Source organism: Manis javanica, chromosome 1 (genome assembly GCF_040802235.1).
Source record: "Manis javanica isolate MJ-LG chromosome 1, MJ_LKY, whole genome shotgun sequence".
NCBI lineage: Eukaryota > Metazoa > Chordata > Mammalia > Pholidota > Manidae > Manis > Manis javanica.
The window spans coordinates 124,574,700-124,599,093 of record NC_133156.1 but is presented as its reverse complement, the minus strand read 5'-3'; the positions used below and the strand labels follow the sequence as shown (position 1 = coordinate 124,599,093).

The 24,394-nt window shown below is 41.2% G+C and overlaps 1 protein-coding gene across 2 annotated transcripts in view; it reads right to left on the bottom strand.

Moving 5' to 3' along the window:
* Positions 1-24,394, bottom strand: part of ADAMTS12 (ADAM metallopeptidase with thrombospondin type 1 motif 12) — a 357,338-nt gene that overhangs the window by 74,113 nt on the left and 258,831 nt on the right. For both annotated transcript variants that reach the window (XM_073237370.1, XM_037001907.2), the window contains exons 13-15: positions 16,540-16,673; positions 10,055-10,175; positions 912-1,156 (exon numbers count right to left, since the gene is read on the bottom strand). In XM_073237370.1, the coding sequence (XP_073093471.1) occupies positions 912-1,156; positions 10,055-10,175; positions 16,540-16,673 (500 nt within the window). The remainder of the gene's footprint in view (positions 1-911; positions 1,157-10,054; positions 10,176-16,539; positions 16,674-24,394) is intronic.

Here is a 24,394-nt window from a genome sequence, read left to right as displayed (position 1 = left end):
AGCTCCTTTAAAGCATATAGTTCTTGAAAAAAAATGGTCATGGGTTTCAGGCAAGGCCCTCTTGGGACCTTCTTCCTCACTTTCCTCTCCTGCAGGTGATCTACTTGGCACACATGTAAAAGGGATTCATCTTGAAATCAGAAGTGGTGGACTGGTTGCTCTGCAGGATTGAGGGTCCCCATTGGTAAAGCCTTTCCCATGTGGCCAGGTAAAATGTCGGGTCCTCTGACATCTATGGATCATAGCTGTCCAACCTTCACCTCCAGCTTCTGTGAGTGCCCTGACCTCTGGCTCTGACCTCCCTCTAATTCTCAATAGGGTTCGATCTGACTCTCTCTGGGGCCATCTCTCATCTCCAACCTGCCTTGTCTCTTCTGGTATAATTAGTCCCCTCCTTTTCTACAGTCCTTTGCCAACATGAAAGACAAATCACTCACACTTTCGAGTAGCATGTACTGCACCCTCACCCCTCTATCCCTCAGCAGTTTCAAGAAGGTAAACCTTTTGCCTGCAATTAACCACATGATAACATGTGAAGAAACCATGTCAGTTCATCACCACTGCTGGAAAGCTACTTGGAATACCACACTGATGTCATAGACTGACAGCATCCTTCTTATGCCTAAGGAACAATCACGTTCAGTTAAACAGCCTTTGTCAACCATACTGGCTGCTGAACTCAAATCTCCCAATGGGTGGTTTTAGGGCCTTTGGCATTTCATCATAGGGATCTCAGCAATTTCTAGGCAATAAAGAATTAACAGCACAAATTATTATCTTGATTCTTTCCCTGTTCCTTGCCAAAAGAAGCTTCAAGGATTCTTAATTAATGTCCCCTAGCAAATTTCTAGGAAAATAAAAGTAGAAGATCCTATTGTGCATGTCAGAAGTTCCCTTCCCTTCTGCATTACCTGGATCCACACTGACTCATTGGTGGGACCTGTGGCCATCAGTTTCTCCAGGTCTCCCTTCCTGTCATACTGAAAGACAGTCCCTGCCAGCTTGTAGTTTCCATTCCATTGGATAATAAATCCTCCATTGAGGTAATATTTTTCAGGGTCTTCACTCCGGATGGCCAGGAAGTTTCCAGCTCCCGCCACCTCCACTACCCGTATGTCCCTTGCTCCTTTTGGAATCAGTCCAATGTCAACATAACCTAAGGAGAGAAGACACAGTAATAAAAGAGGCTTACCGGCTCAGCTGAACACAATCTGTTTTTGACTTGTCACTCATCCTGTTTCCAAACATTCACCTCATTTATGGACCTTGCCTCTCTCCTGTGTGGTCACTGGGATTGGCAGATGTACTAACTTGGGGGAACTTTTAGAGATCCTGGGAGGAGCAGAATTCTCAGGAGCTGTTTGACTGTTTAAAAATTGTTTCATGAGAAGTAAAAAAAATACAGATTGGACTCGGAAGCTTTTGTGGTTGATCCAGCATTTATTTTTCTGTGGCTTTAATGATAGTTCAAAATTTTACAGCCCCTAGCTAGCTTTCCTTTAGTATTTCTAATCTCCCATTTGTTGCCACTCTCAGATTAATCTTTCTAAACTGTACATTGGATACATCCTTTTGCTCATCCTCATTGTCTTCAAGTTAAAGATAGACTCTTGGAAATGATTTAATTATAGCTTAAATTCACTAAGAGACTCCTGGAGGGAATCTTGGATTGAATGCCACCTGGTGCTCTTGAATATAGCTTGTGATGAGAAACTCAGCTCTGGGCACATTTAAAGATGATAAAAACACTTACTGTGGTGGGCATTTCATAACGTATGTAAGTCAAATCCTGGTTGTACTCCTGAAACTAATACAATATTATATATCAACCATACTTCAATTAAAAAAACTAAAGATGATCAACTCGTGGTACAGTTTTATCTTTGTTTACTGGTTGTGACAGTAGTAGGCATACTAGGGAGGAAAGGAATTGGCACATAATAGTTTCCTCCCTTTGCCAGACTCCACCCTAAGCACTTCCTGCATTCATCCTACTATGTCTTCAAAGAACCATCACCTCACAAATGTGCTCGATGGGCAGACTGTGGACTTGGGGTTGGCATTGTGAAAGTACTGGGGCATGGGAGTCAGGATACTTGAGGTCTAGTTTCTGCACTTTCACGAATGAGCTCATTTAACTTCATCAATTTATTTTAACTTTGAATGACATCTGTATAAGGACTGGCTTGAATAAAATGATGTCTGATGCCCTCCTAGCTCTGATATTTGATTATTTTGCCCTTTTTGTAAGCTAAACATTCTTTGTTTCTTTAAGGTTTTCATAGAAAACTTGTTCTCAAGTCCTTATCATCCTGGTCTTTCTACTGGAGATACAATAGGTTTTTCAACCTGACAAGCAGACTCTCATTTCTATCACGATGAAGTACCCTGACTGCTCCTTCTCCTTCAGATGCTAAAGTTACTCCCTCCTGGGAGCTAAAACCTAGGGCTGGCCAGCAGAATGGCTTGCTCAGAAGCTGGGTACAGCCACAGCCTCAGCCCCATTTTTTCAACCTGGCAGTTTCCATCCAGATGAACCAAAATCTGGGTTTTATAGTACTTGGTTAAAAAAATCTCCGAAGTATTAAGAATAATAAATATATTCACTCAGTAAATCACTTATCTCCTCTCTTTCCCAGTGAACATTACCTGTTTGCACTGATATTGGGGTAAGTGGGAAGTTAAATTCCATTTAATCAAGTGGTCCTCACACACTTCTCCTAGACAGCTGATTAAAACTACTAATTTACAACTAGCTCAGGGAAAATATTTATGTTACATAATTGAGGCTAATGCAATATTTTAAAATGCCTTTGGAGTATAGCTACCTGCAGCTATTTTCTGAGATAGGATGACTCAGAACTCAAGCAAGAAAATCAGCTGCCATTAAACATTGTAGTGACCACCTTATTCTCTTCTTTACAAACAAACAGAAAGCAAAATAATGAGAACTAGATCAGGAAAAACAAGAGTTTGCTTTTCATATTCCACTTAAGAAAGAAAATCCAGAATTAGAAATATTTATCATGGGCAGATTCTGCTAAGTTGAAAACAGAAGTACATCAAATTTCCAATAAAAGCTTCAGTGAATATAAGTGCCACTTTGAACAGGTTGTAGACAGAAGAGGTAAACCGAGGCAGACTTAGCCATGAGCAAAAGTAATACATATTTGTAATACATATTCACAAAAGAATAACTAGGAGGGAGTCAATAGACAAAATTATGGGGGTTTAGAGTTATAAAGGACCATGATAACACATCCAGCAGACTCCTCGGCACTTGACTAGAGTCCCACAATAGAGAGGAGTGTAAAATGAAAAGCAAAAGTTTCCATTTCCCTCCACCCCAGTCCTATGCCCTAAAGATAACTGCAGTTAATAGCTCCTTGGAGTCTCTTTCAAAATCTTTCTTTGCATATATAAGCACACATACACTGTTTTAAAAAAAAAAGGACAATACTATATAAACTATTCTATTACTTTTTACATTTAATATACCTTATATATCTTATATCTACTTTTTGATCATTTCAATAACTGCAAAAACAACACAAACACATTTATTTAACCAATCCACTGTTAATGGGCATCTAGATGCAAGGGAATGGCTACAACTTCTTTATCTATAAAATGGATAATCTGAGTTCCTAAGAGAGGAAGAAACCTAAGCCATGTCATACAGCTAGGTAGAAAATACATGCACCTATAACCAGAGTTTGTTAACCAACCCCTGATACAATGTTTTTAATGAAAATATGTGGTTGGTAGAAGAGAGATGAAAAAAAAATCTCCCTGGATAGTTCATTCTCATGAGTCTTGTTTACAGAAATAAGAATCATATTAAAAAAGTTGTAGGGGTAGAAGATTACTGGGACATTTATTCTATGTCAAGGGAAGGTTTTCTGGGTTGGTAAGAATATCTCCGCAGTATTAAGAATAATAAATATATTCATTCAGTAAATCACTCATCTCCTCTATTTCCCAGTGAACATTAGCCATTTGCACTGATATTGGGGTAAGTGGGATCACATAATCTGGACCCTAGAAAAGGCATCTCTGGGCCCAGGGAGACCACTTGGAGACCATCCCATCACTGAGTCTTGAGTAACTTGTACTGAAAGAATACTCAAGGCCTTTGAGGAGGGGGCAGAAGACTGGCCTCACCTCTGAAGACAACATCATGAGATAAGTGGATTATTGGTGCTAATGCACATCCCACCCACCTATTTGTGGTTGTTTTCCAAAAGGGATTTACTCACTGGCGTGTCTTGTTTCCAGTCTGTCACGTCTAGTAAAAGCGTGCTCATAATAAGGTCATACTATTAATCTCCGACAATTTATCTACAACTACCAGCTCATCTTTTTAAAGATTTGTGTGGTCAATTTTAAAGATTTGTGTGGCAGGCAACACATTCCGCATTGCAGGCCAAAATCTCAGTGTTTATGTGACAAGGCTCATGGGAAAGGTCAATCTATCTCCTGAGGTTGGTTTGACAGCAGTCACATACCAGTGTCTGGTTCAGATGCAAACCTGCATGTGCCCTGCTCACAAATCAGAGGAAGAATGACATGCATATAAATGCATCTAGCAGATCTTTTAAGAAGCTGGACTGCCTCATCTGAGATTTAGTTTTAGTTTTATCTATTTCAAAAGAGGGTTGTGTAAGGGCACCAGAATCTTGGAACACAGTGAGCAACCACTATCCTCTTGCTAGAAGCAGTGGAAAGGAAGTGTAGAAGAGGGTACAGACATGAATAAGGGCTTTCTGACCCTAAAGGTCAAACAAAGAGTCGCAGCCCTGAACCCTGGAGGTTTTTTCAGTCTCCTGATATGAAAACTCTCACATAGTGCCTGGTCACTCTCCTCTTCTTTCCATCCCTTTCAGCTTGACATTCCCTGGAAAACATGATATAGGACAGTCTCCAAGTAAGGCAGCATTCTGGTTTCAAGAAAATCATTACCCCTCTTACCATTATGCACTACTTTCTGCCTCAGATTCTTTCTCTGAAATGTTTCCTTATAATCTCACCCTCTTTATGTGACCTTCCTTAGTTCAGGCCCTCATCTCCTAAACCTGGGTTAATATTTTGGCTCAAAGCATTCGGCTCTCATATCCCAGGCAATTCTGTGTGCTGCTGCAAACTAGTCTTTCTATGGCACTGACCTCCTCATGTCATTCACCTAAAATCATAGACGATCTCTGATTCTCTTCTAATTCAACAGCAAACAAACTGATGGAATAGCATCGGAGCAACTTTGAGTCATGAAACCATGTCATTTCCCCCTAAAAGCATCTCTTCTTTCCCACTGCCCAGACCTGTATCAACCTTACACACGCTTTGTTGCCACAGCCCCCAACCTGTGCTGTGAAGTCTGTCTTGATGGTTTCCATGCATTCATGATCTTCTTCAGTTTGTCACAGAGCCTCAGTGGCCCTAAGAAAATATCCAGAATATGCCTCATTATGGGATTAAGACAACAATTTTAACATAAATTATAATTGTTGTCAATTCCTAACTCTGTGTGAATTTAATCCAACCAGAAAGTTCAGTGGCAGAGACTAGGGAGTAACAGCTGGAAGAGCTAAGCACATAAATGCACAAGGTCAATCAGTCGATGGGTATCCAGGTAGTCAGGTGCACATAATTCCAGGCAGTCGCTCCTTTTTTTCCATTCCAAGAATTTCATATGAATATTGGCAGCAAGGGCTTATAGCACAAGTGTCCTTCCTCTGGTTTCTAGACTGATCTTTTCAACATGTTTAATTGTGAAAATGAAATTGTTTGTGAGGTATATCAGAGGAAAGACAGAGGAAATTGAATTAGATACTGTGCTAAGTTACAGTAACTCCATTATGTACATCAAACCTAAATAGATATGCAAATGTAATTATACATATTATTCAAGATGAATTTTGTATGGTAACTGTTCTAGTTCCATAAAAAGGATTTTTAAGTAGAAGTCTGAGCATATTCTGCTTCTGATTAAATAAAGGAGGTAGGGATCAAGGCTGGTGGTTTGGACATTGAGTCAAGTGACACAATTAGGTGGATGAAAGTTCCAGGGCTCTTGGAGAATGTAGTCCCCTGTTCCTAGCAACAGAGCAAAGCAGCCCATATGAGCAAGCACAGGAGCTGGCTTAGTAGTCACTGGTTTGGCACTGCTAAAGTCTAGAGAAGCCAGTCAAGGCCAGATAGGTCCACAGTGGTAGCTTTAGGAAGTCAATTGATTAAGTCCAAGAGGTTAAAAACTGTCAGGTCTTCATATTTAGACCTGAGAAAGGTAGGTGAGAAACAGAATCCCAGAGATTAGGCAACAGGAAAGAAGCCAAGGCCAAGAACTGAATGGGTTACAAGAGTTTGCAATGAAGGGAAAGGCCCAGTGTGTCTTTGGAAGAACAAAGCTTAATGGTTTGCCAACTTCCTTCTGAACTGGTTTCCCTATTTAAGTTCTGCCTAAAGGCCTAGTGTCAGATTGGGGCCCTGCACCTGCTACCTGGATGGTGCATGGCAGAGAAGGCAGTAAGAAAAGTCACTGTCTTATTCACTATTCTATCTCACGTACAGCACAACAGGTACTCAATTAATGTTCAGTTAATGTTTCTCTAGTAGTAGAAAGAATGAATGAATGAACAAGCAAACTGGGCAGATCCAGATGTCTGTACGTAGGACACTGTACTTTGGGTCTAAGGCCTTCTAATTCCAGACACTTCAAATCACAGAAACCGTGGTACCACACATAGAGGCCAGTTCTTTTCTCTTTCTCTAAGAGAGGAAATGGAGGCTATTACAGACGGCCTTATGTTCCCCAAGTGTAGTATTAACTAAAGGGCACAATTAATGCCACCATCTGATGTGTGACATCAAATCTACTAAATAGAGAAAGACAGGACCTTAGTTGTTGGTACATCCAAAGGAGGCCACAGATAAAGGTGTCTTCTCCTGGAAATTCTGTTCAACTTCAGCACTTTGATATCAACAAACATAAGATTAGCCCTGGGGTTAGGGGCAGGAAGACAAAACATACCATACAGGGTTGGAAGAGGCCTCATAAATGGAGGTCCAAAGGGAAGACTTACCCAACATCCATATCAGGACCTGGTCTCTTGTCTCCCAGCCCACTTGAATTCCACATCCTTTCTTTCTTTCTTAGAAGCATGCGCGCGCGCGCGCGCGCACACACACACACACGCGCACACACACACACACACACACACACACACACACACACACACTGAAAAAGGACTTGGTTAATATGTTATGTCTCCATATCCAAAGGCAGCAGCAGCCAGAGATAAAGAGGAGTTGGTCTGACCACCATGAGCATCTCCAGGGCAGACTTGCCCACCTACACTTCTGTTTTACCCAACTCTGTTAAGGGAAAGCCATCACCCTAAGTAAAGTAGGAAAGGAAAATAACACAGGCAGAAGCCATGGAGTAGTTTGGCCATGCAAGGTTTGAAGGATTTTTTAGTTCTTCTGGGTGGCTGACCGCCTATTACTGGTATTTCGTAGTCACAGAGATTATTTTGCCACAAGTGCTAGTTGCACCTGTTGCACACATTCATTATTTTTTGGTGTTGCCTGATGGTGGCTTACTTCCCTCTGAAAGGAGAAATGAGGTTTCCTTTCAAGGTCATGGTTATGAGTAGTAATGGTAAGTCTCTGAGATTTGGTGCAGACATGCTGGAACAGCAGAGCTATCTCCAAACAATCCAGCTCCCAGGTAGCTGCCTATAAAATCGTACTTGTTCTGGGAATAATCCTCCTGTGGCCTCACCACATGTCACAGATTCTTGTGGGCAAACGGGATGCCCTTCTGATCAGGGAGATGGAGTTACAGTGTGGACTCCTTGAGTCAGTCACTGCCCCCCACCAAAGAAACCACAGTTCTTGGAGGAGAAAAGAACACTTTAGGACATGCATAACAGGGGAAGGAGCCTGACATTTATATCTTTGGTTCAGAATCAGAAAGTGACCAAAGTCCAGCATTACAATATTGGGTTTACAGAATTGTAATTACAGTATTGTAACAATATTCAAGTTAGACAAGAGTTAACAACAGTACAGCTAAACCACAGGCAGGACATCAAGGAGAAAAAAAATATCTGACTCAGATACTCCATCCATGTAACTACAGAACTGGTAATGATTTGGTCTCCTTCATTGTCCAAGGAATATGGAATCAACCTTAACAAAAACTTTTGTCACTTAAATCTATACAAGTGCTTGTTGAACACCTGCTGTATATACAATCTATGTTTGCTGGTTTTGGGCTGGGCAAGGTGGAGACAAATCCTAAAAGACAATTCAGCCCTCAGTTTATAATCACCTTAGAGAAAAATAATCCAATGTAAGATAGAAATACAAGACAGCGTGCAAATAAGTACAGAAACCAATGAGCACCAGGTGTCTGCAAGGAGAGGCCATTAGTTCCCTCTTTTGACTTTGGCTTCCATACTAATTAACCTGCTCAGTGCAATATAATTCCATTTCACAAAGTTTTGCAGTGCTTCTTGGCCTCATTCCCATGGTGGGGTGGTGGTGGCCAGGGTCTTTACGACATATCTAGCTCTATTAGGCATGAAGCAAAGGTGGGATCTGGCGGGTGTCCAGTGGGTATATAGAACGCAGACCACTTACTAGGTGCTGCAGAGTCTAGAGGGAGAACTGGCTGGATTTCCCCACTCTGCTGAGGGTGGTGGTACCAGAGGGCTTTGAAGAATCTGTCAGGGCATGAATGGTCTAAAGTTGACACCACTCCCTGGGTGCCCAGAGGAATCAGAAGCCCCTGGGTAGCAAATGGGAGAAAGAACTGAAAACACAGAGGCACTGGGAATGCCAGTGCTCAGAGGTGGGCATGTGGTCCGAAGTCCTGAGATTTCTGAGGTGGGGGTGGGGGTGAATGGGGGTTCGAGATGCTTCTGGTCCATTTTCCTTAGTCCCAGGAACCAGAGCAGAGCTAAGAACCCAGAACTAAAGCACTTACATCTTTTTGGGGTCCAAACAAAGAACAACCTGATCCCCCACCTCCCAAAGTAGCCTTAAGCAATGACTGGTGGGAGGTGGTATGTACTGTCCCAGTCTCTTCACCCCTCAGGCAGGAAAACTTGGCGGACAACTTCTACACTGGCTTCCATGTAATGGTAAATGGCTAGTGACACTCCTTTTCTTGGCTGCTTTCCTCTGCCTGTTTCACTTCCTCAATACCCCTATCCATGTTTCCCAGGATCCTCCTAGCCCAAAATAGCCTTTGTACCTGAATTATTGTTACATGGTATTCAAGGGGGAATCTAAACTAAGATACTGAATTGTCTCCATCATCCCCTAACTTTGCCTCCTCCCAAGACCCCTCCGACTCCAAATCATCGCTGGTACCAAGGGACCACAAGCCCTGTGTCCCTGAAGCCAAGCCCGCAGGGGTCACACCCAATTCAGGGCTGGCGTGGGCTCTCTGCTCCCCAAGGTTATCATTACCCAAAGCTGCACAGAGAGACTTCCTGAAAGGTCCTCGTCGGGTAGGAAGAGTGTGGGAAAGGAGGGGATGTTAGGAAGCAGCACCTGGAGAGCCTGTGGCACTCCTGGGAGAAGCCCCTTCCAGCACAGATTGGGAAGGGTGAGCTGGTTAGCCCGCCTTGCCTCTCTCTTGGTCCTGAAGGTGCACTTTCTCCTGCCTTCAAGCCACTGCTGGTGTATCTGCTCTCACTTACAGAACCTGTCCTGTGTCTGCATCCTTCTCAGCCAGCTTTTAACATTTTCTCTCCCCCAGCTCTGGGTCAGCTCCTGTGACACTGGCCTTCAGCCCTGGAGCCTCTCCACTCCCTCTCCACCCTTACACCTGGGCCACAAGGCCATCTTAGATCTCTAGTGTATTTGTAATTGTTCAGCAATCAACCCAGTTCCCAAACTGCCAAGGCACCCTCGTTCCTTTGTACTGAAGGCTATACCCATTTTGAATTACTTGAAAGTCACAATCTGCTTTAAAAAACAGAGCAATCAATTTTCCCTTCCATTCTCAGTCCCCTACCACTCCAATCATTTATTTGTTTGTTACCAGATCCTTCTTTCTGTTTAAACATTTTCTTCACAGTCTGGCAGGCAGAGCCGTCCCCCAGGCACACACCACAGCGATCCTCTGTGGCACTGGAATCAATCTCATAGTCACAGCCAACCGCCTGTGGGAGAGAGAGGTGAGGGTGAGCGATCCAGGCAGGGGACACCACACCTGCTTTGGAGCGTCCCCTTTTTGCTCTTGATGAGGTCGGGGTTGGGGGCAGCTACAAGAACAGATGTTTGCTTTTCCTGGTGGCAACCAGAGGAATAACCAAAGTAACCACTGATGGTAAAGGAAATACTTGCTTAGAGGGGCAAGTGGTACACACTGAGTGGGTCTCCAATTTCCCCTGAGTCAGAGGCAGAATTGGACACAGTTCCAAAATTTTAACAATGAATTGTCTCGGTATCAGCGTTGGTGGAGCAGCAAATCCCTTTCAGGTGTGCCAACCTCATGCTTTCTCCTCTCTACTGAGATTTCCCAGGGATGATGTGATTATCCCGCCTACAGCGTGGTTGTTCAGTCCCTTTACATTCTTCTGGTTATTCTCTCTGGTTCCTGCCTGAGGACAGCAGGTGAACCAGCAGCCATGGGAGAAAACCTGGCTTAGTGCTGAGACTACCCCAGTCCTGTGAGGGATGAGGTCTCTGACCCACAGACTCATCATCAGGTGGTTGGGAGGCTCCTACAGCCCCCACTACGCCATGCTCAGCCATGTCCCTGCCCTCCCGCTGCAGAGGAGCAACCGGTCATTTCTTCTCTGAGCCAGCACTCATCCCGCCCTTGCCCTGCCCTGGCCCTTCTCAGTGTTCTGCCACTGGTCCTCCTGAATCACCACCATTCCCTTGGCCCTCATTCCTCTCCTTGGTCCATCGGCATGGCCACGTCTTTCCGGTCCTAGAATTTCCATTCTGGAAAAGCAGAGCAACTAATCTCCAGGCATTTGGTCATCAGATACCAAGGAATCACAAACTTAGAAAGGAGGTCATGAAATAGGTGAGCTTCAACTGAAGTTCTGTGCTGCTTGCGTTCTTCTATGGCCTATGCTCCTAACCACACCTTAGTGGAAAAAGGAGGGAAAACCATACCATATTCTATTTGCCAGGTTTTTTATTTTCTGTTTGGGAAGAAGTGTGCCCAGGTAGGTTTTTTCTCTCCTTCAAAGATAATTCCCTTCCTTGTTTTAATGTCACCTCAAATTAACTGAAAGAAAGAACAGCTTGGGTCTTTAAATACACCTCCCTCACCAACTAGACAGAGAATTAATGCCCACTGACAGAAAATAGCTCCATTCCTCAGGTTAATCATCTCTAATTTCCTTTCAGTGCAAAGTCTGTGCTACTTGACCCAGTTGGGAAAAAAACGAACTGCTAAGCAATTTCAAAAGATTTTAATCAAGCTAATCAGAAAGGAAAGAAAATAAATTGTCTGAATGTGTGTCTTCACAGTCATGAGAAAAATGCCAAACCTTCACAAATGATACACATATGTCAAGCTTGAGCATCTTCCAATAAGCTGACCTTTACAAAGCATATGCCCAGTGACCTTTGCTTCTTCACTGATTTGGAATGATCTGGGGAAAGGTACTCTGAGACATAACAATTTTAAAGTGTTTTTAAAAAATCTGTGCCAAAAGGGGATAAAGGGTGTGGAGAATAAAGGAAACAGGCCAGAAAAACAAATACCTTGAGCCAGTCTTTCTTCTCCAGAAATGTCTGCCTGTGCAGCCGGGGGCGGGGCTGGGGAAGGAGACACACGTCCCCCAGGTGCTGCCCACAGAGTGCTGAGTGGCTTCTTGCAGAGCGTCACTGCCCTGCTCCCACAGCTGCCCGCAGCACGATCACACTGACTTAAGTAATAACACAGGGCCTAGGAAGACACCAGCTGCTCCTCCTTGTTGCCCACAAAACGTAAGGGCTCTCAGGGGAAGAGAAATAGGCACCACTTTGCTCTTCCCTGCGGTATACTTTGGCAACAGGGCCCACAGTATTGTCTTCCCGCCTTCAGCAGAATCAAAGATGGCTCTGCTATCGCCACTGAATGTGGACAATGACTCCAGCATGGCACTTCTCTGCTGTAATTTGGGGGCAGCCACCCTAACAAGCAGCATTTTTGGGGAGAAACAGGAAAGAACTTTAATTTCTCATTATATCATTATTTCTTTCTTTAAAAACAGTATTACTGAGGTTTGTATTCATAGGTGACATATAAAATAATGCACCTATTTAATGTATACAATTTGATGAGTTTGTTTTTATACAAAGTCCTTAACACCTAAGAAATTGTCTCTACAATAAGGTGACAGACATCCATTACCTCCCAAAGTTCCCTTGTGTCCCTTTTTGTGTATGTGGTAAGAACACTTAACATGACAGCTACACTCTTAACACATTTTTAAGTCACAGTACAGTGTTGTTTACCCATAGGCACAATGTCATATGGCAGGTCTCTAGAATTTAATTTATCCTGTGTGACTGAAATTTTATACCCACTGAACAGCAACTCTCATTGTTCCTTCCCCTCAGCTCTTGGCAACACCAGTCTATTCTCTGCTTTTATGAGTCTATTTTAGATTCTCATATAAGTGGTATCAACTAGCATCTGTCCTTCTGTGATTGACTTCTTTTGAGTTAGCGTAATGTTTTCCAGGCTCATTCATGTTGTCACAAATGGCAGGATTTTCTTCTTTTTTAAAGGTAAACAATATTCCATGGTATATATATACACCACATTTTCTTTATTCATATGTTGATGGACATTTGGGTGTTGGCGTATCTTGGCTATTGTAAATAACGCTGCAGTGAACATGGTGGGAGAATAGACCTCTCCTCAAGATCCTTGTTTCAATTCTTTCGGCTATATACCCAGAAGTGGGGTTTTTGGAGCATAGGGTAGTTCTATTTTTAATTTTTTGAGGACCCTCCATACTGCTTTTCGTAGTAGATACACCATCATACATTCCCACCAAGAGTGCACAAGAGTTCCAGTTTTCCCACATCTTTGCCTACACTTACCCTTTGTTATTTTGAGAATAGCTATCCTAACAGGTGGGAGGTGATATCTCATTCTGGATTTGATTTTGATTTCTCTGATGTTTAATGATGTTGAATACCTTTTCATCTACCTGGTGGCCATTTGTATGTCTTCTTTGCAAAAATATCTATTCAAGTCCTCTGCTTATTTTTTAATTGGGTTATTTGTTTTTCTGCTGTTGAATTGCAGGAGTTTCTTATACATTTTGGATATTAACCCCTTATCACATACACAGTTTGCAAATATTTTCTCCCATTCTGTAGGTTGCCTTTTATTCTGATTATTATCTTGCCTGTCCAGAAGCATAGCATCAATTCTTACCCTGTCATTTGAACCACAGAGCATACATTCTTGATTATTAGAGAAATCAGATCCCAGTCTTTCATTAGTCCTTCGGCCCTATGTGAGTGAATAAGTAAGATCTCTGTTTCTGCTTATGAGTTAACATTGTTTTACTTTGTAAATTCTCCAGTGACTAAAAACTGAAATACTAACAGGCACCACAAGCTAATGCACATGGAATGTCATCATTTCTTCCTGAAGTTCCCTGGCAAAGGTAGAGACTGGAAGTATGCCTGGTTCTCAGAAGAGATTAACTCCCAACCAATGAAACTTCAAGTATGAAGATAGGCCAGACTTATGCTTTCCTGAAGAGAAATGGTAAGTGATATTGCCACTTAATAAATGGGACAGTAGCAATAATGCTTTCCTCACCTTAACACTGAGGGCCAAGAGATAGGATTGGCATTCTGGAGAGAGATCTGGCTCAGAGAAATTGATATGAGGGTGCTAAGCAAATTGCTAACATAGCCAATATGGCCTTATGCAAGAACGAAGAAAGTTTGACACAGTTTCTGAGAAGATGAAAGAGACTGCTAACTTATGACGGGTAGGAAGATTGTCAGGTAAGGTTAAAGACTCAGCTGGAATGGATGACATTGACTTTGTAGGGCACCAATTCACAAAGTTGAATTTTTATTTTAAGAAGTGAATGGTAAGCTGAGTATGAGCAAAGATGGGTTATGGTTGGTTGGCAAGAACCAATGTCCTGGGATGAGAGGTTGATGGAAGGCTAAGAGGTTGTCTGGGAAGGAAATGAAGCCAAAGCAATGGTGACTGGGTGGAAAGGGAAGAGAGAAGGAATTGTAAGGCCACCTGGAGATGGGGGGTGAGACAGTCGAAGGTCGGCAGGCCACATCAATAGGTAAGCCTGCAGAGCTGAGAAAGCTGCGGGGAGTGTAGGAATGTCTAGTCCTATAGTTAAAAGCTTATTCCATGCCATACTTGTGATTGAAAATGGGAGATACCCTGAAAAGTCAAAGTTTAAATTTGTATTTTTAAGAAACAAGCTTAGGAGTTCAGTACAAGTTAAAAAAAAAAATGGGGATAGTGACCGCCTAGAGCAAAGTCAGTTCTGGCCAATGCTTGATAATCCCCTGATGATAGAATCTGCAAATCTAACAGGCCAAATGTTGGCAGATATAATTTCAAAATGGACAGCTAAATATATAGATATAAGGAAATTTAATATTTATATGGATATAAGCAAACATATTTTCTTATCCACAAAGAAGATGGATTAGACACTGTATACATTTTTTTCTGATGGTGTATCTTTTTATTTCAATACATATTCAATTCCCTTTGAAAAACTGCGGTAAATGAGTAAAAAGACTAACACAGCTGAAAATATCTACAACCTAGATCTTTGGAAGATAAACTGTATTTAAGCTACTAAGGCAAATTTGAATTAACATAATTTTTCAACTTAAAAACTTAGCTCAATGGGGTATAGACAGAAAACGGGTAATTATATCTTTTAGAAGGCCTTAACTGATTTCCACAAAGAGGAAGGCAAGCTGAGAGAATCTGTCTTACTTTATTAAACTTACTTCATTGGTTTCAAGGGAAACACCCCAAACCCTTGTGTTTTCTTCAAAATAACTATTTTCTCCAACACAACCTAGACACTGTCTCCTTGCGTGCAAAGGTATTTAGGTCAGAAAGATAATTTTAGCATCACATTTATTTCTCAGTGACTAACATTCTCAGTCCTAGCAGCATATGATAATCACTCGGGCAATTTTTAAAGTATTGATGCCCAGTCCCCAAATACCAGAGATTCTAAATTAATACATTTGAGTTAGAGCACAGACATTAGTTTTTACAACTCTCCAGGTGATTCTAATGGGCAGCCAGGCCTGAGAGCCACTGTTTAAGAGAGTGATGGGGCTACTATGGACTAAATTAGCTAAATAAACCTTTTCCCACTCTGGGGAACAGATCTAACCTAACATATAATAATTAGTTTTGACTCCTTGTAGTTAACAATGGTAATTAGTGAGTCTGAACGAGAATTTCGCCTGAGCTCTTTCAAACTTATAGTCTGATTAACTTGTTAGTTCATCACTCCTGGGAATCATCATGTTGTTCCCCGTGCTTTGGTCACTACTGGAATAAGTCAATAGGCAACTTCCAGGTGACAAATAATATCTTCCCAGGGCCAAACACTTATGTGCAGGAGATTTTCATGGCAGCATTTGGTGCAGAGGAAAGAAATTATGATAAATATCTGCAAAAAAAAATGTATTAAGAGTTTATTGTGTGCTGGGGCTCTGTGAGGGGCCTGACACATAAGACCTTATATAACCTTTTTGACAACCCCTAACCAGGAAGATATATTATATCTTCCAATTTTATGAAAGAAAACGGAGTCTTAGAAAGATGTGTAATGTTATATAGCTACTAAATAACGGCACGGAGTACATATTCTAAAGCCTGAGCCCTAACCATTTTCTTAGGTAAATAAACATTTTTAACAGCTTATTAGGTGTTTCTTTCATTGGTTAAAACCACCTTCTATTTAAACTCAGATTTATGCCTGGGTGTAGGATCATGACACTTGTTCATCAGTTCCTTGCAAAACAGACTGTGAGCAAAGGGAAGGAATTCTTCGATGGTTGTACATGTAAAAGCATTAACAAATCAGTTCTAAATAGTTTATATGTTGGTAGTTGATTAATGGAGTCATTGTGGAAAAGTTAGAAATCAGAAGACCTGTTTTATAACTACCTGACATGCCATGTCTCTTTCTAAGAAGATTATGTTGGTAACCAATGGAGAATTAAATGTTAAAATGCTTGGTGGAAAACACTATACAAACTAGTATTAAATTCAGTTTTTTCCTCAAATTTAACTACTTTGTTCACAAGTAACCAATGAATAATTCACTGCCACTGAAATAATCTGGGTTGCCTTTTCCAAATAATTCCTCCTTTAATTTGGTCTTTCCTCAGTTTGACCCTGCTCCATACCTAATATAGTATCACAGGGCTCATCAACAAGTCAAGAAATGAAGAAGCCATTAAAGAGAAAGGTTAGAACATGTGACTTCCTGAATTAATAAAATCATGATTTTATGAAGTTGTATATTAAGGAAACATACCCAATACCTTACATATGCCATTAATACAGACATTTCTGCTGTTGCCGCCTTCAAAGCAAGGGGTACCATCAAGGACAGCGTCCAGCATTTTCTCGGAAAACTGGCCATCAATGGGTCGGCAGTAGAGCTCACAAGGGTGTGCTGGAGTGAAAAAGAGGCAGATGTTTGCAAGTTAGCTTTTTAGCTCAGCACCCTTCCTGCAGGATTCTTTTGTATGTATGATTCCCCATCTTTTGCCTTTCTGTGACACATGCTAAAATTTAGGCTCATTTTACAGCTAAACAGTTTTACAACAAATTAAATTGGGAAGATTGCTATACAATGCTATGCCCTGGATTATAAGTAATGAGACTTTTCAATCCAACATTGAACTATGCTTGTGAAAATAAGACACCGAGTATCTGGGATTACCCTAGAAAACAGGTAATAGTGGCTAGTGATGTAGGACTGCAGACAAACATGATGCCTGCCCACTGCATGTAGCCAAGCAGGCCTCCAAGAGACAGGCAGTTCTTCCCCACAGGGCCAGCTCACTCCTAAAACCACTGCCTCTACCATAACCCCACCCCCAGTGAATATTCTCTCATATTCTCAAGTCCAAGAAGTCCTTAAACAGAGATTTACAACCACAGAGAAACAAAGGATCTGGGGTTTTTTGTTTTTGCCAAAGCCGAAGCCAACCTGCTTATCATAATGATCCACCCCATTGTGTTGGGTCCTACACTGAATTCATTCTAAGGTTCAGTTTTCTACTCTCTCGTGAATGAAATAGGGTGATTTATAGCATAGGAACTGGTCTAAAGATTTACTTAATAAAATATGTACCTATCATAGGTGTTCAGAGTTAACCAGAAAGTTGGATAACTTTTAAAGCATAAGTGGCCTTAAAATAAGAATTCAAACAGTAATTTTCTTTTGAATGTCATTTCTTAAGTGCAAAACTTGAGAATGTCTTCTTCTGAAATGTCCTTTTGGGATCCTGTCTGGATCTGTTCACTGAGGGAAAGCTGTTAGTTTCCTGGTGGTGTGACCAGCTGAGAGCTTGATGAGTCAGTCATAAGCCATGGATTCACCACCTCACATGGATGGACTCCAGGTGCAAAGCCAGAAGGTGTGACTCTAGGTATGGCTGCTCGAGGATGCAATGACCCATGTGGTAAAGAAATGAAAGGGTAAGACTTACACTAATATAACTAAGTTCAAATACTGAAATTCTGGAGAAACTTGAGACAGAAGTCAAATGCATCTCTTCAAAGCTTAAAGGAGAGAGGTAAAAGCAAATAAAGAATAACAGCTGATTTTACATTAGGTGCACTGGATAAACTGTCTGAGAAAATGACTAAGTCAAATGAGTTGGAGAGATCACTGCACAAAGTGCCTATGGAAAAAGCCCAGAAGACTTCGGGGACAAGGTACAGCTTGGGATTATGGTGAGTCTTCCTTCCTGGAAGCAGGATCAGTTCTGTCACTGCCTGAACTGCAGCAGAGGTACTTAGAAGGAGCCACCTGGGAGCAATTTTGCTCTCCTAGAGAAGAGAAAATCCATCCAGGTATGCTGAGTCCGGGAATGATTCCAGGGAACCCTGTGCTGTCAAGTAGGATGGAGGCAGGGAAGACACTTTTACATTAGACTTTGATTTGAGCTTTAGAATTTGGATTTGGGATTTTGTATTTGGACACGTAAAGCAAAAAGAGAAAGGAGCCCTGAATACTTGTGGGTTTTTTCTAAAGGAACTATCTGTCCAGTCTGCTGGGAAGGGCTAAGACCAGAGATGCCTAGGGTGCAGAATCTAAGAAGGCACTTGCTTTCAGGGATGCATAAATGGAGCCCCATCCAGTAGCAAGCATTGAGCTGAATTCCAGAGTGGTGAGGTTCCAATGGTTGCTTTAGTTTTACTCCCCTGGACTTGTGCTGTTTGACTCACTCTCTGAAGGATAATAACCAGAAACTTGCTAGTCTTATTTATATGGTAAGTTAAAAGGAATTTTGCTTGTATAAACAGTAGCTAATATATCACTCAAATGTTATTTCCCAGATCTTATGGTGCTTTGCAGTGGTTATCTTATCTCATTTTAACAATCACACCACCCTATTGTGTTTGTTCTTTTTTACCCCCATTTAATAAACGAGAAAATTTAGGCACAGAGAGATTAGGCATAAATTTCACAAGACCTCACAGTGTGAGTGGTAGAGCTAGACCTGGGGTTGTGCCTACAGCCCACGCTTCTAACCCCTAATCTATAGGCACAGAATTTTCTTTAACCAAAAACAAATGCTTTTGGTAAGATCTTTGAAGTAACCCTTGTTGCATTATTAGGCAATGCACTTATGCATAGATCAGACCTGAGGAACAAGGCTGATAGAATGCCAACTGGAATCTACTTAATATTCTCTTATAGGGCTTAAATATAGTAAGAATCACCAGGCTCTAGAGCCATATACTTCTACAAAGAGCAGATGTCAGAATTATAGCTTGGAAAGTTTAGTGTTAGCTTGATAAAGTTACTTAACCTTTTTGTGACTCAGTTTCTTCATCTGAAAAATTGAGGATAGTACTACCTACCTCGCAGGGTAATTGTGAGCACTAAGACAGAGACTGTCTATCAGACACTCAGCCTGGTGGCCTGGTGTACAGTAAGTGCTTGACAAGTGACAGTTGTTATGGGGTTGTTTTTACTTCCTCATCATAAACTTAATGAATTTTCACATTGCAGTCAAAAGACCTACATTTTGTAGCACTGGGTCAATTCTTTTACCCCCCATCACACACACGCACACACACACACAAATCTTTCCTGAAATATCCTCTTTTGCTTCAGATTATTCCATTAAGCCTTTTCTAATCAATTCTGCCCTAAATTCACATTTTTTTTTTTTACTACTTTCTCAACAATCACTGCTCTGTCAGTTTAGCATCAAGAATTCTAGATCTTGCTAAGTCACTAGATGGTCCCATGACTTGCCTTTACTGCAACTATGGATCTGGGTTAAAAATGTTTTGCTGGCAAAATAATGAGTGAGGTCCTCACAGCTCTACACTTCCAAGACTATGGATTTTACAAGCTCCTCAACCAAAATGCAATGTTCTCAAGGGTACTCAAATCATCCGGGCATTGGTCAGCTGCTACTGGCTAGCACAGTGGGAGAAGGAGTCATGAGTCATGACACATGCTGGTGAGGATGCAGAGGCACAGCAGAGGCAGAAATAAGCAGAACCTGGGGTTTCTCCTTCACACAGGTTTGGATTAGACCTGTAGGGATTCAAATCTCAGTTCTGACTCTTCCATCCTGCCTGAGGCCTTCTCAGTCTCTAGCCTGCACAGAGAAGACTGTAGAGGGTAGCATATTAAAGCCTCTAATGAGTACCTGGCATGGAGTGTTTGTTTAAATGTGGCAGTTATTACCATAAACCTTTTCCAATAAATACTAGCAGAACACTGCACCGAGAAAGGCTCTTAATGCTTACTAATTAACAGACATGATAGTGATCAACAAACACTGTTAGGGACAAACTGTTGGACCAAGTGGCAAAGAGATCCCCTCAATCCCGAGAGATCATCAACTCAGTTACAAAAATGAACTGTGACCTTAGTGGGAAAAGTCCAGGATGTTCATGGCAGGAATTATCCACAAGAAACCAACAAGTCAATTAAGTTGCACTTAGATAATGGAAGACTGCACAGTCACTAAGAGGAATGCCGTAATGCCCTGATGAATCTAAACCATTGCAGAGTTGGTGAAGTATGATTCTATTTGTGTGCAAATGAAAACCTGCTATTAACAATGGCTGCCTATGAGGAGTAGGTGTAGTGGCATAAGAGGAATTCATTTGCATTTCATTCTATTACGCACAGTTTCATTTTTTAAAAAAAGCACATATTCCTTTCAAAAATAATGTTTTCATCCTCAAACAAGAAAACTGGAAAGGTCTTTCCCCTGTGACAATTATGACACCTCTCCATGAAAAGAGGCCCTAAGTTCACGCCCTCCCTTTATCTTCTGCAATACAGGACTAGTACATCCTTCAGGGTTAGACAGGCTGACACTGCATGGAGCCTTAATAATATTTAGCAAATAATCTGTGCTACAAGACCAGCACACAGACCCACTGCTATGACTCTCCCAGAACTTGCCCACAAGAGTTTCCACTGTGCTGAAACAGGATGGCGCAACCCATGACCCACAGTTGTGCCCAAGGCCAGAGAGAACCCGTGTTTGAAAGCTGCCATTGTGAACTGAAGGTTCAGGGCTATTTAAGCAGATTTATGAGGCTGAAACTGAAGTCCTGCTCCCTGTCCTCCCCTCTGGGCTTTGTGTCTTTCCCACTGCTCTGGGTATGCCATTACACTGGCCTATGACACAGGACTCTGCAGGAGGCAGGGGTAGCAATGGATGGTCTTAGTTCTCAGTGGTCATCCTGAGTATTGGGGAGTCTGTCCCATCCCAGCTATCAACCTCACTGAGTCCATAGCAGCAGCCACAGAGTTGAGCATTTTCACTGTCTCAGATTTATTCACCTGCCCTGACACATCCTTTTCTCTGGGTCATGTGATTTTTTTCCTCTAGCTTTCAAATCCATTTATAATTCAGCTAAGTGATCATTCTGAAGCTGATTTCCTGGTGAACTCTGGCCTCACACTGTCCAATTAAGCCTTGCAAAGGAAGCTTAGGTAAGCAAAAGAACTGGGGGAATCAAAGGTTGCATTTTCAATTCTACTCAAACAGGATGGCTCAATATTTTCAGATAATGATCTTAAGAAGAGATCAGTAGAAGGAAAAGATAAAACTTGCTAAGAGGAATAAAATTATTTCTTAGGTCAAGGAAAAGTTTTGATGCATTTCACATTTTGTGACTAGATTGCAATTTGAGTTTCACCATTTAAAAAAATCCAGTTTCTAAAATCCATTTACAGGCAGGACTCCACAGGCATGAGCCCTGTGTAGTCACCTAAGGCCTCACACTTGATTGACTGCTCTCTTGAAACTGTTAATTTTATATTTGAACTTGTGTTTTGTAAATGAAGTCCAACAGGACAATGGAACACATACATGAATAGAAGGGATCTGGGTTGTGCATGTGTGTGGTTCCTTACCAGAGTTTAAGAAATACTAAACCTTAAGCTAAAGGTATAGCTGAAATGTTATATGGTTGTAACAAGGAATATTTAACTTAAACAGTATCTCTCTTTAACGACTAGGCTCAGATAACCTTGAGGGAGAAAAATAAAAACAAATACAAATAAAAAGTGCTGGCCAAAAACCCAACCAAAAATCAGTTGGTCCAAAATGGTATTCTTCTGTATCTTCAAATATATTGAAATATGTATTAGTTAAGCATAAGAAGGTATTCAAAATTAATATGACTACAATAACCATAGAAAGGTCTGAAAATAAGAAGAGAACATTTTTAAGTGAACTAAACCTGTTTCACTTGTGGTAAAGATATTTAGAAACTATAACACTAAATTTAGAATTATAATTTAAATTGTTTAAGGAATATAATAATCTTGTCATAATTCTCAAAAGTTTAGAAAAAATAGGTTTTCAAAGGCAAGCTAGATTAACTTGAATAAAGCTAGCATTCATCCTAATAGGAAGAGTTGCTGAGACTCTTCTTCTGCTACCAGAATCCCTTCTTTCATCATGAATTCATCTATTTTTAAAAATATAAAAATCTTAGGTAAAATTCAAAATTCAATGCATTATTCTTAAGGAAGTGGGATTATCCCAGTCTTTGGTTTAGTGGATAATATCAAGATCAACTTTTGGCTCTATTGTATTGTCTGAGTTTGAGCAAGTTACTTATTCTCTAATTCTATTAGCATATCCATAAGAATTGGGCCCAAAATGTAAATTTCCTTATAGAGATAAAATCAGGGAAATGCATATAAAGTGCTGAGAAGTGCCTGGCACAGTGCAAATATTGATATAAGTTTAATATAAGCTGTTCTCATGATCAGTTGGGAAGGAGTTTCTCTGCAAGAAGCAGAGAATGTTGCTTCCCTGTTTAAATGAATAGGAGGGTTGTAATGGCTTTGGAGTGTCCACAAACATCATTCAAACATCACTTCTCTTGAAGCCACAGCTTCCTAATCTGTGAAGTGAGAAGCTTCTGGTTGTTTGTTCTTCCAGGTTGCTACCTATGCTTACATTCTCTTCAAAGGCAGTTTTTATCTAAACCCCAAGTATTCTTGTAATAAATACTTTGCATACAACCCAGGGCCCTCCAGGTGCCTCCAGCTGCTGGGAGGGTGGCCAACATTAGCTCATCATGGTCGGCTTGGCTTAAGAGAGCTCCCTCCTCTGGGGATGACCTCCCCCCACCCCCAGCAAAGAACTGCTCTGTGTGGGGCATAAAGGACTGGCTCCTCCACCTCAACTGTGCTACTCTGCAGGTCCATTCCAGCTGCAGAGCCCCCGTGGGGTTGGGCTTTGTTGAGTCTTCACTGAAGCCCAGCTTCTCCCCTGCCCAGTCCCTCTTCCTTCATGCATGCTAGTGTCTGTCTGGAGTGTTTCCTAGGGATTCCAATTGCAAGAATTCCTTAAAGATGTTCCTGAAGGAGCCCATTCCAGGAGGAGCACACTGTGGTCTGACCTCATGTCAGACCCTCCACGTTTGCTGGAAACTTCACTGGCATCATGTATTAACAGGGCTTAAGTATTTAGAAGCAACAACTAAAAAATTTGCCTAAATGAAGGGTTATTTGGGTGTTCTGAGAAAGAAAAAACCTAAAAGGAAGAGCAATTCCAGAAAAGTAACAGCATCAAGTTCAGGCTCTGGTTATTTCCTAAAAGAAGATACAGAATAGAAACACATTTCTAGTAACATAGCCTAATGAAATCCCTGGGACTCTGTATAAGGTAGTTTAAATATATTTAGACATAGAGAAGCTTCTTAATCAAACAGATTTATGCTTCAATTCCAGCTCCTTTACATACATTCCTGGAGCCCTGAATAAGTTTATGTCCTCTCTTAAATGAAGTTTCTTCATCTCTGAAGGTTGGGTAGGGGGTAAGTGAGAAAATGTATAGTGGCATGCGATATAAACACTGGCTCTGAAAAGGCAGCTGCTCATGACAGCTCTTCACTTTGCTGCCCACATGAATGTGGTGCAGTGGAGTTTGGAAAAGTTTTTTGTCAGGAGTATTGGTAATGAAAATGCCTATATTGTAAAGGAAGTTGACCTTGATTAGTAGTTTTCAAACCTTTTAAGCAGATGAATTATTTTTCTTATTTCAAACAAGATATCTTACAAAGAAAGCAGATAAAATCAGGATTTTTATTAAGCATACATTTTGTAAGTACAAGTATATAATGGTTAAAAATAATTCAGTGGGGTCTAAAGAGACTACCGAGATAGAAAATCTTGAAATCAAGCTCATAGCTAGCAGTTAACAGACTTATATTGGCTGTAGCATCTGATATTTTTTTCCTGTGGGGTTTCTGGTTGCAAAGTATTGCAAATGGATGCCCATCCAGCAAATAGCAACTAGCAGATAGCAAATACCAACTCAGTAGGATAGTTTGATGGAGTTACTAAGAACCTGTCATAAAACTGGGGCAGCCATGCTATGTTAGTTCTGGAAGGCTGCTCACTCAAGGTCTACCATACTATTGACCCAAATAATTGCAACAAAATAGAGAATGTCCAAAATATAGGTATAGGTAGTACCAACTGGATATATCTTTCATCACTAGATCTATGTGTGTGAGAGTGTCAACGTGAGTATATACATGAGTTCTCCTGTATTCAGATGCCTGGATCAGGAAGCTGAATTGCGCCAAAAACCAAATGATTTACTGCACAGACGACGGATGATGTTAAACAATGGGAGGCAAGGAGCACATGTTGCCCATGAC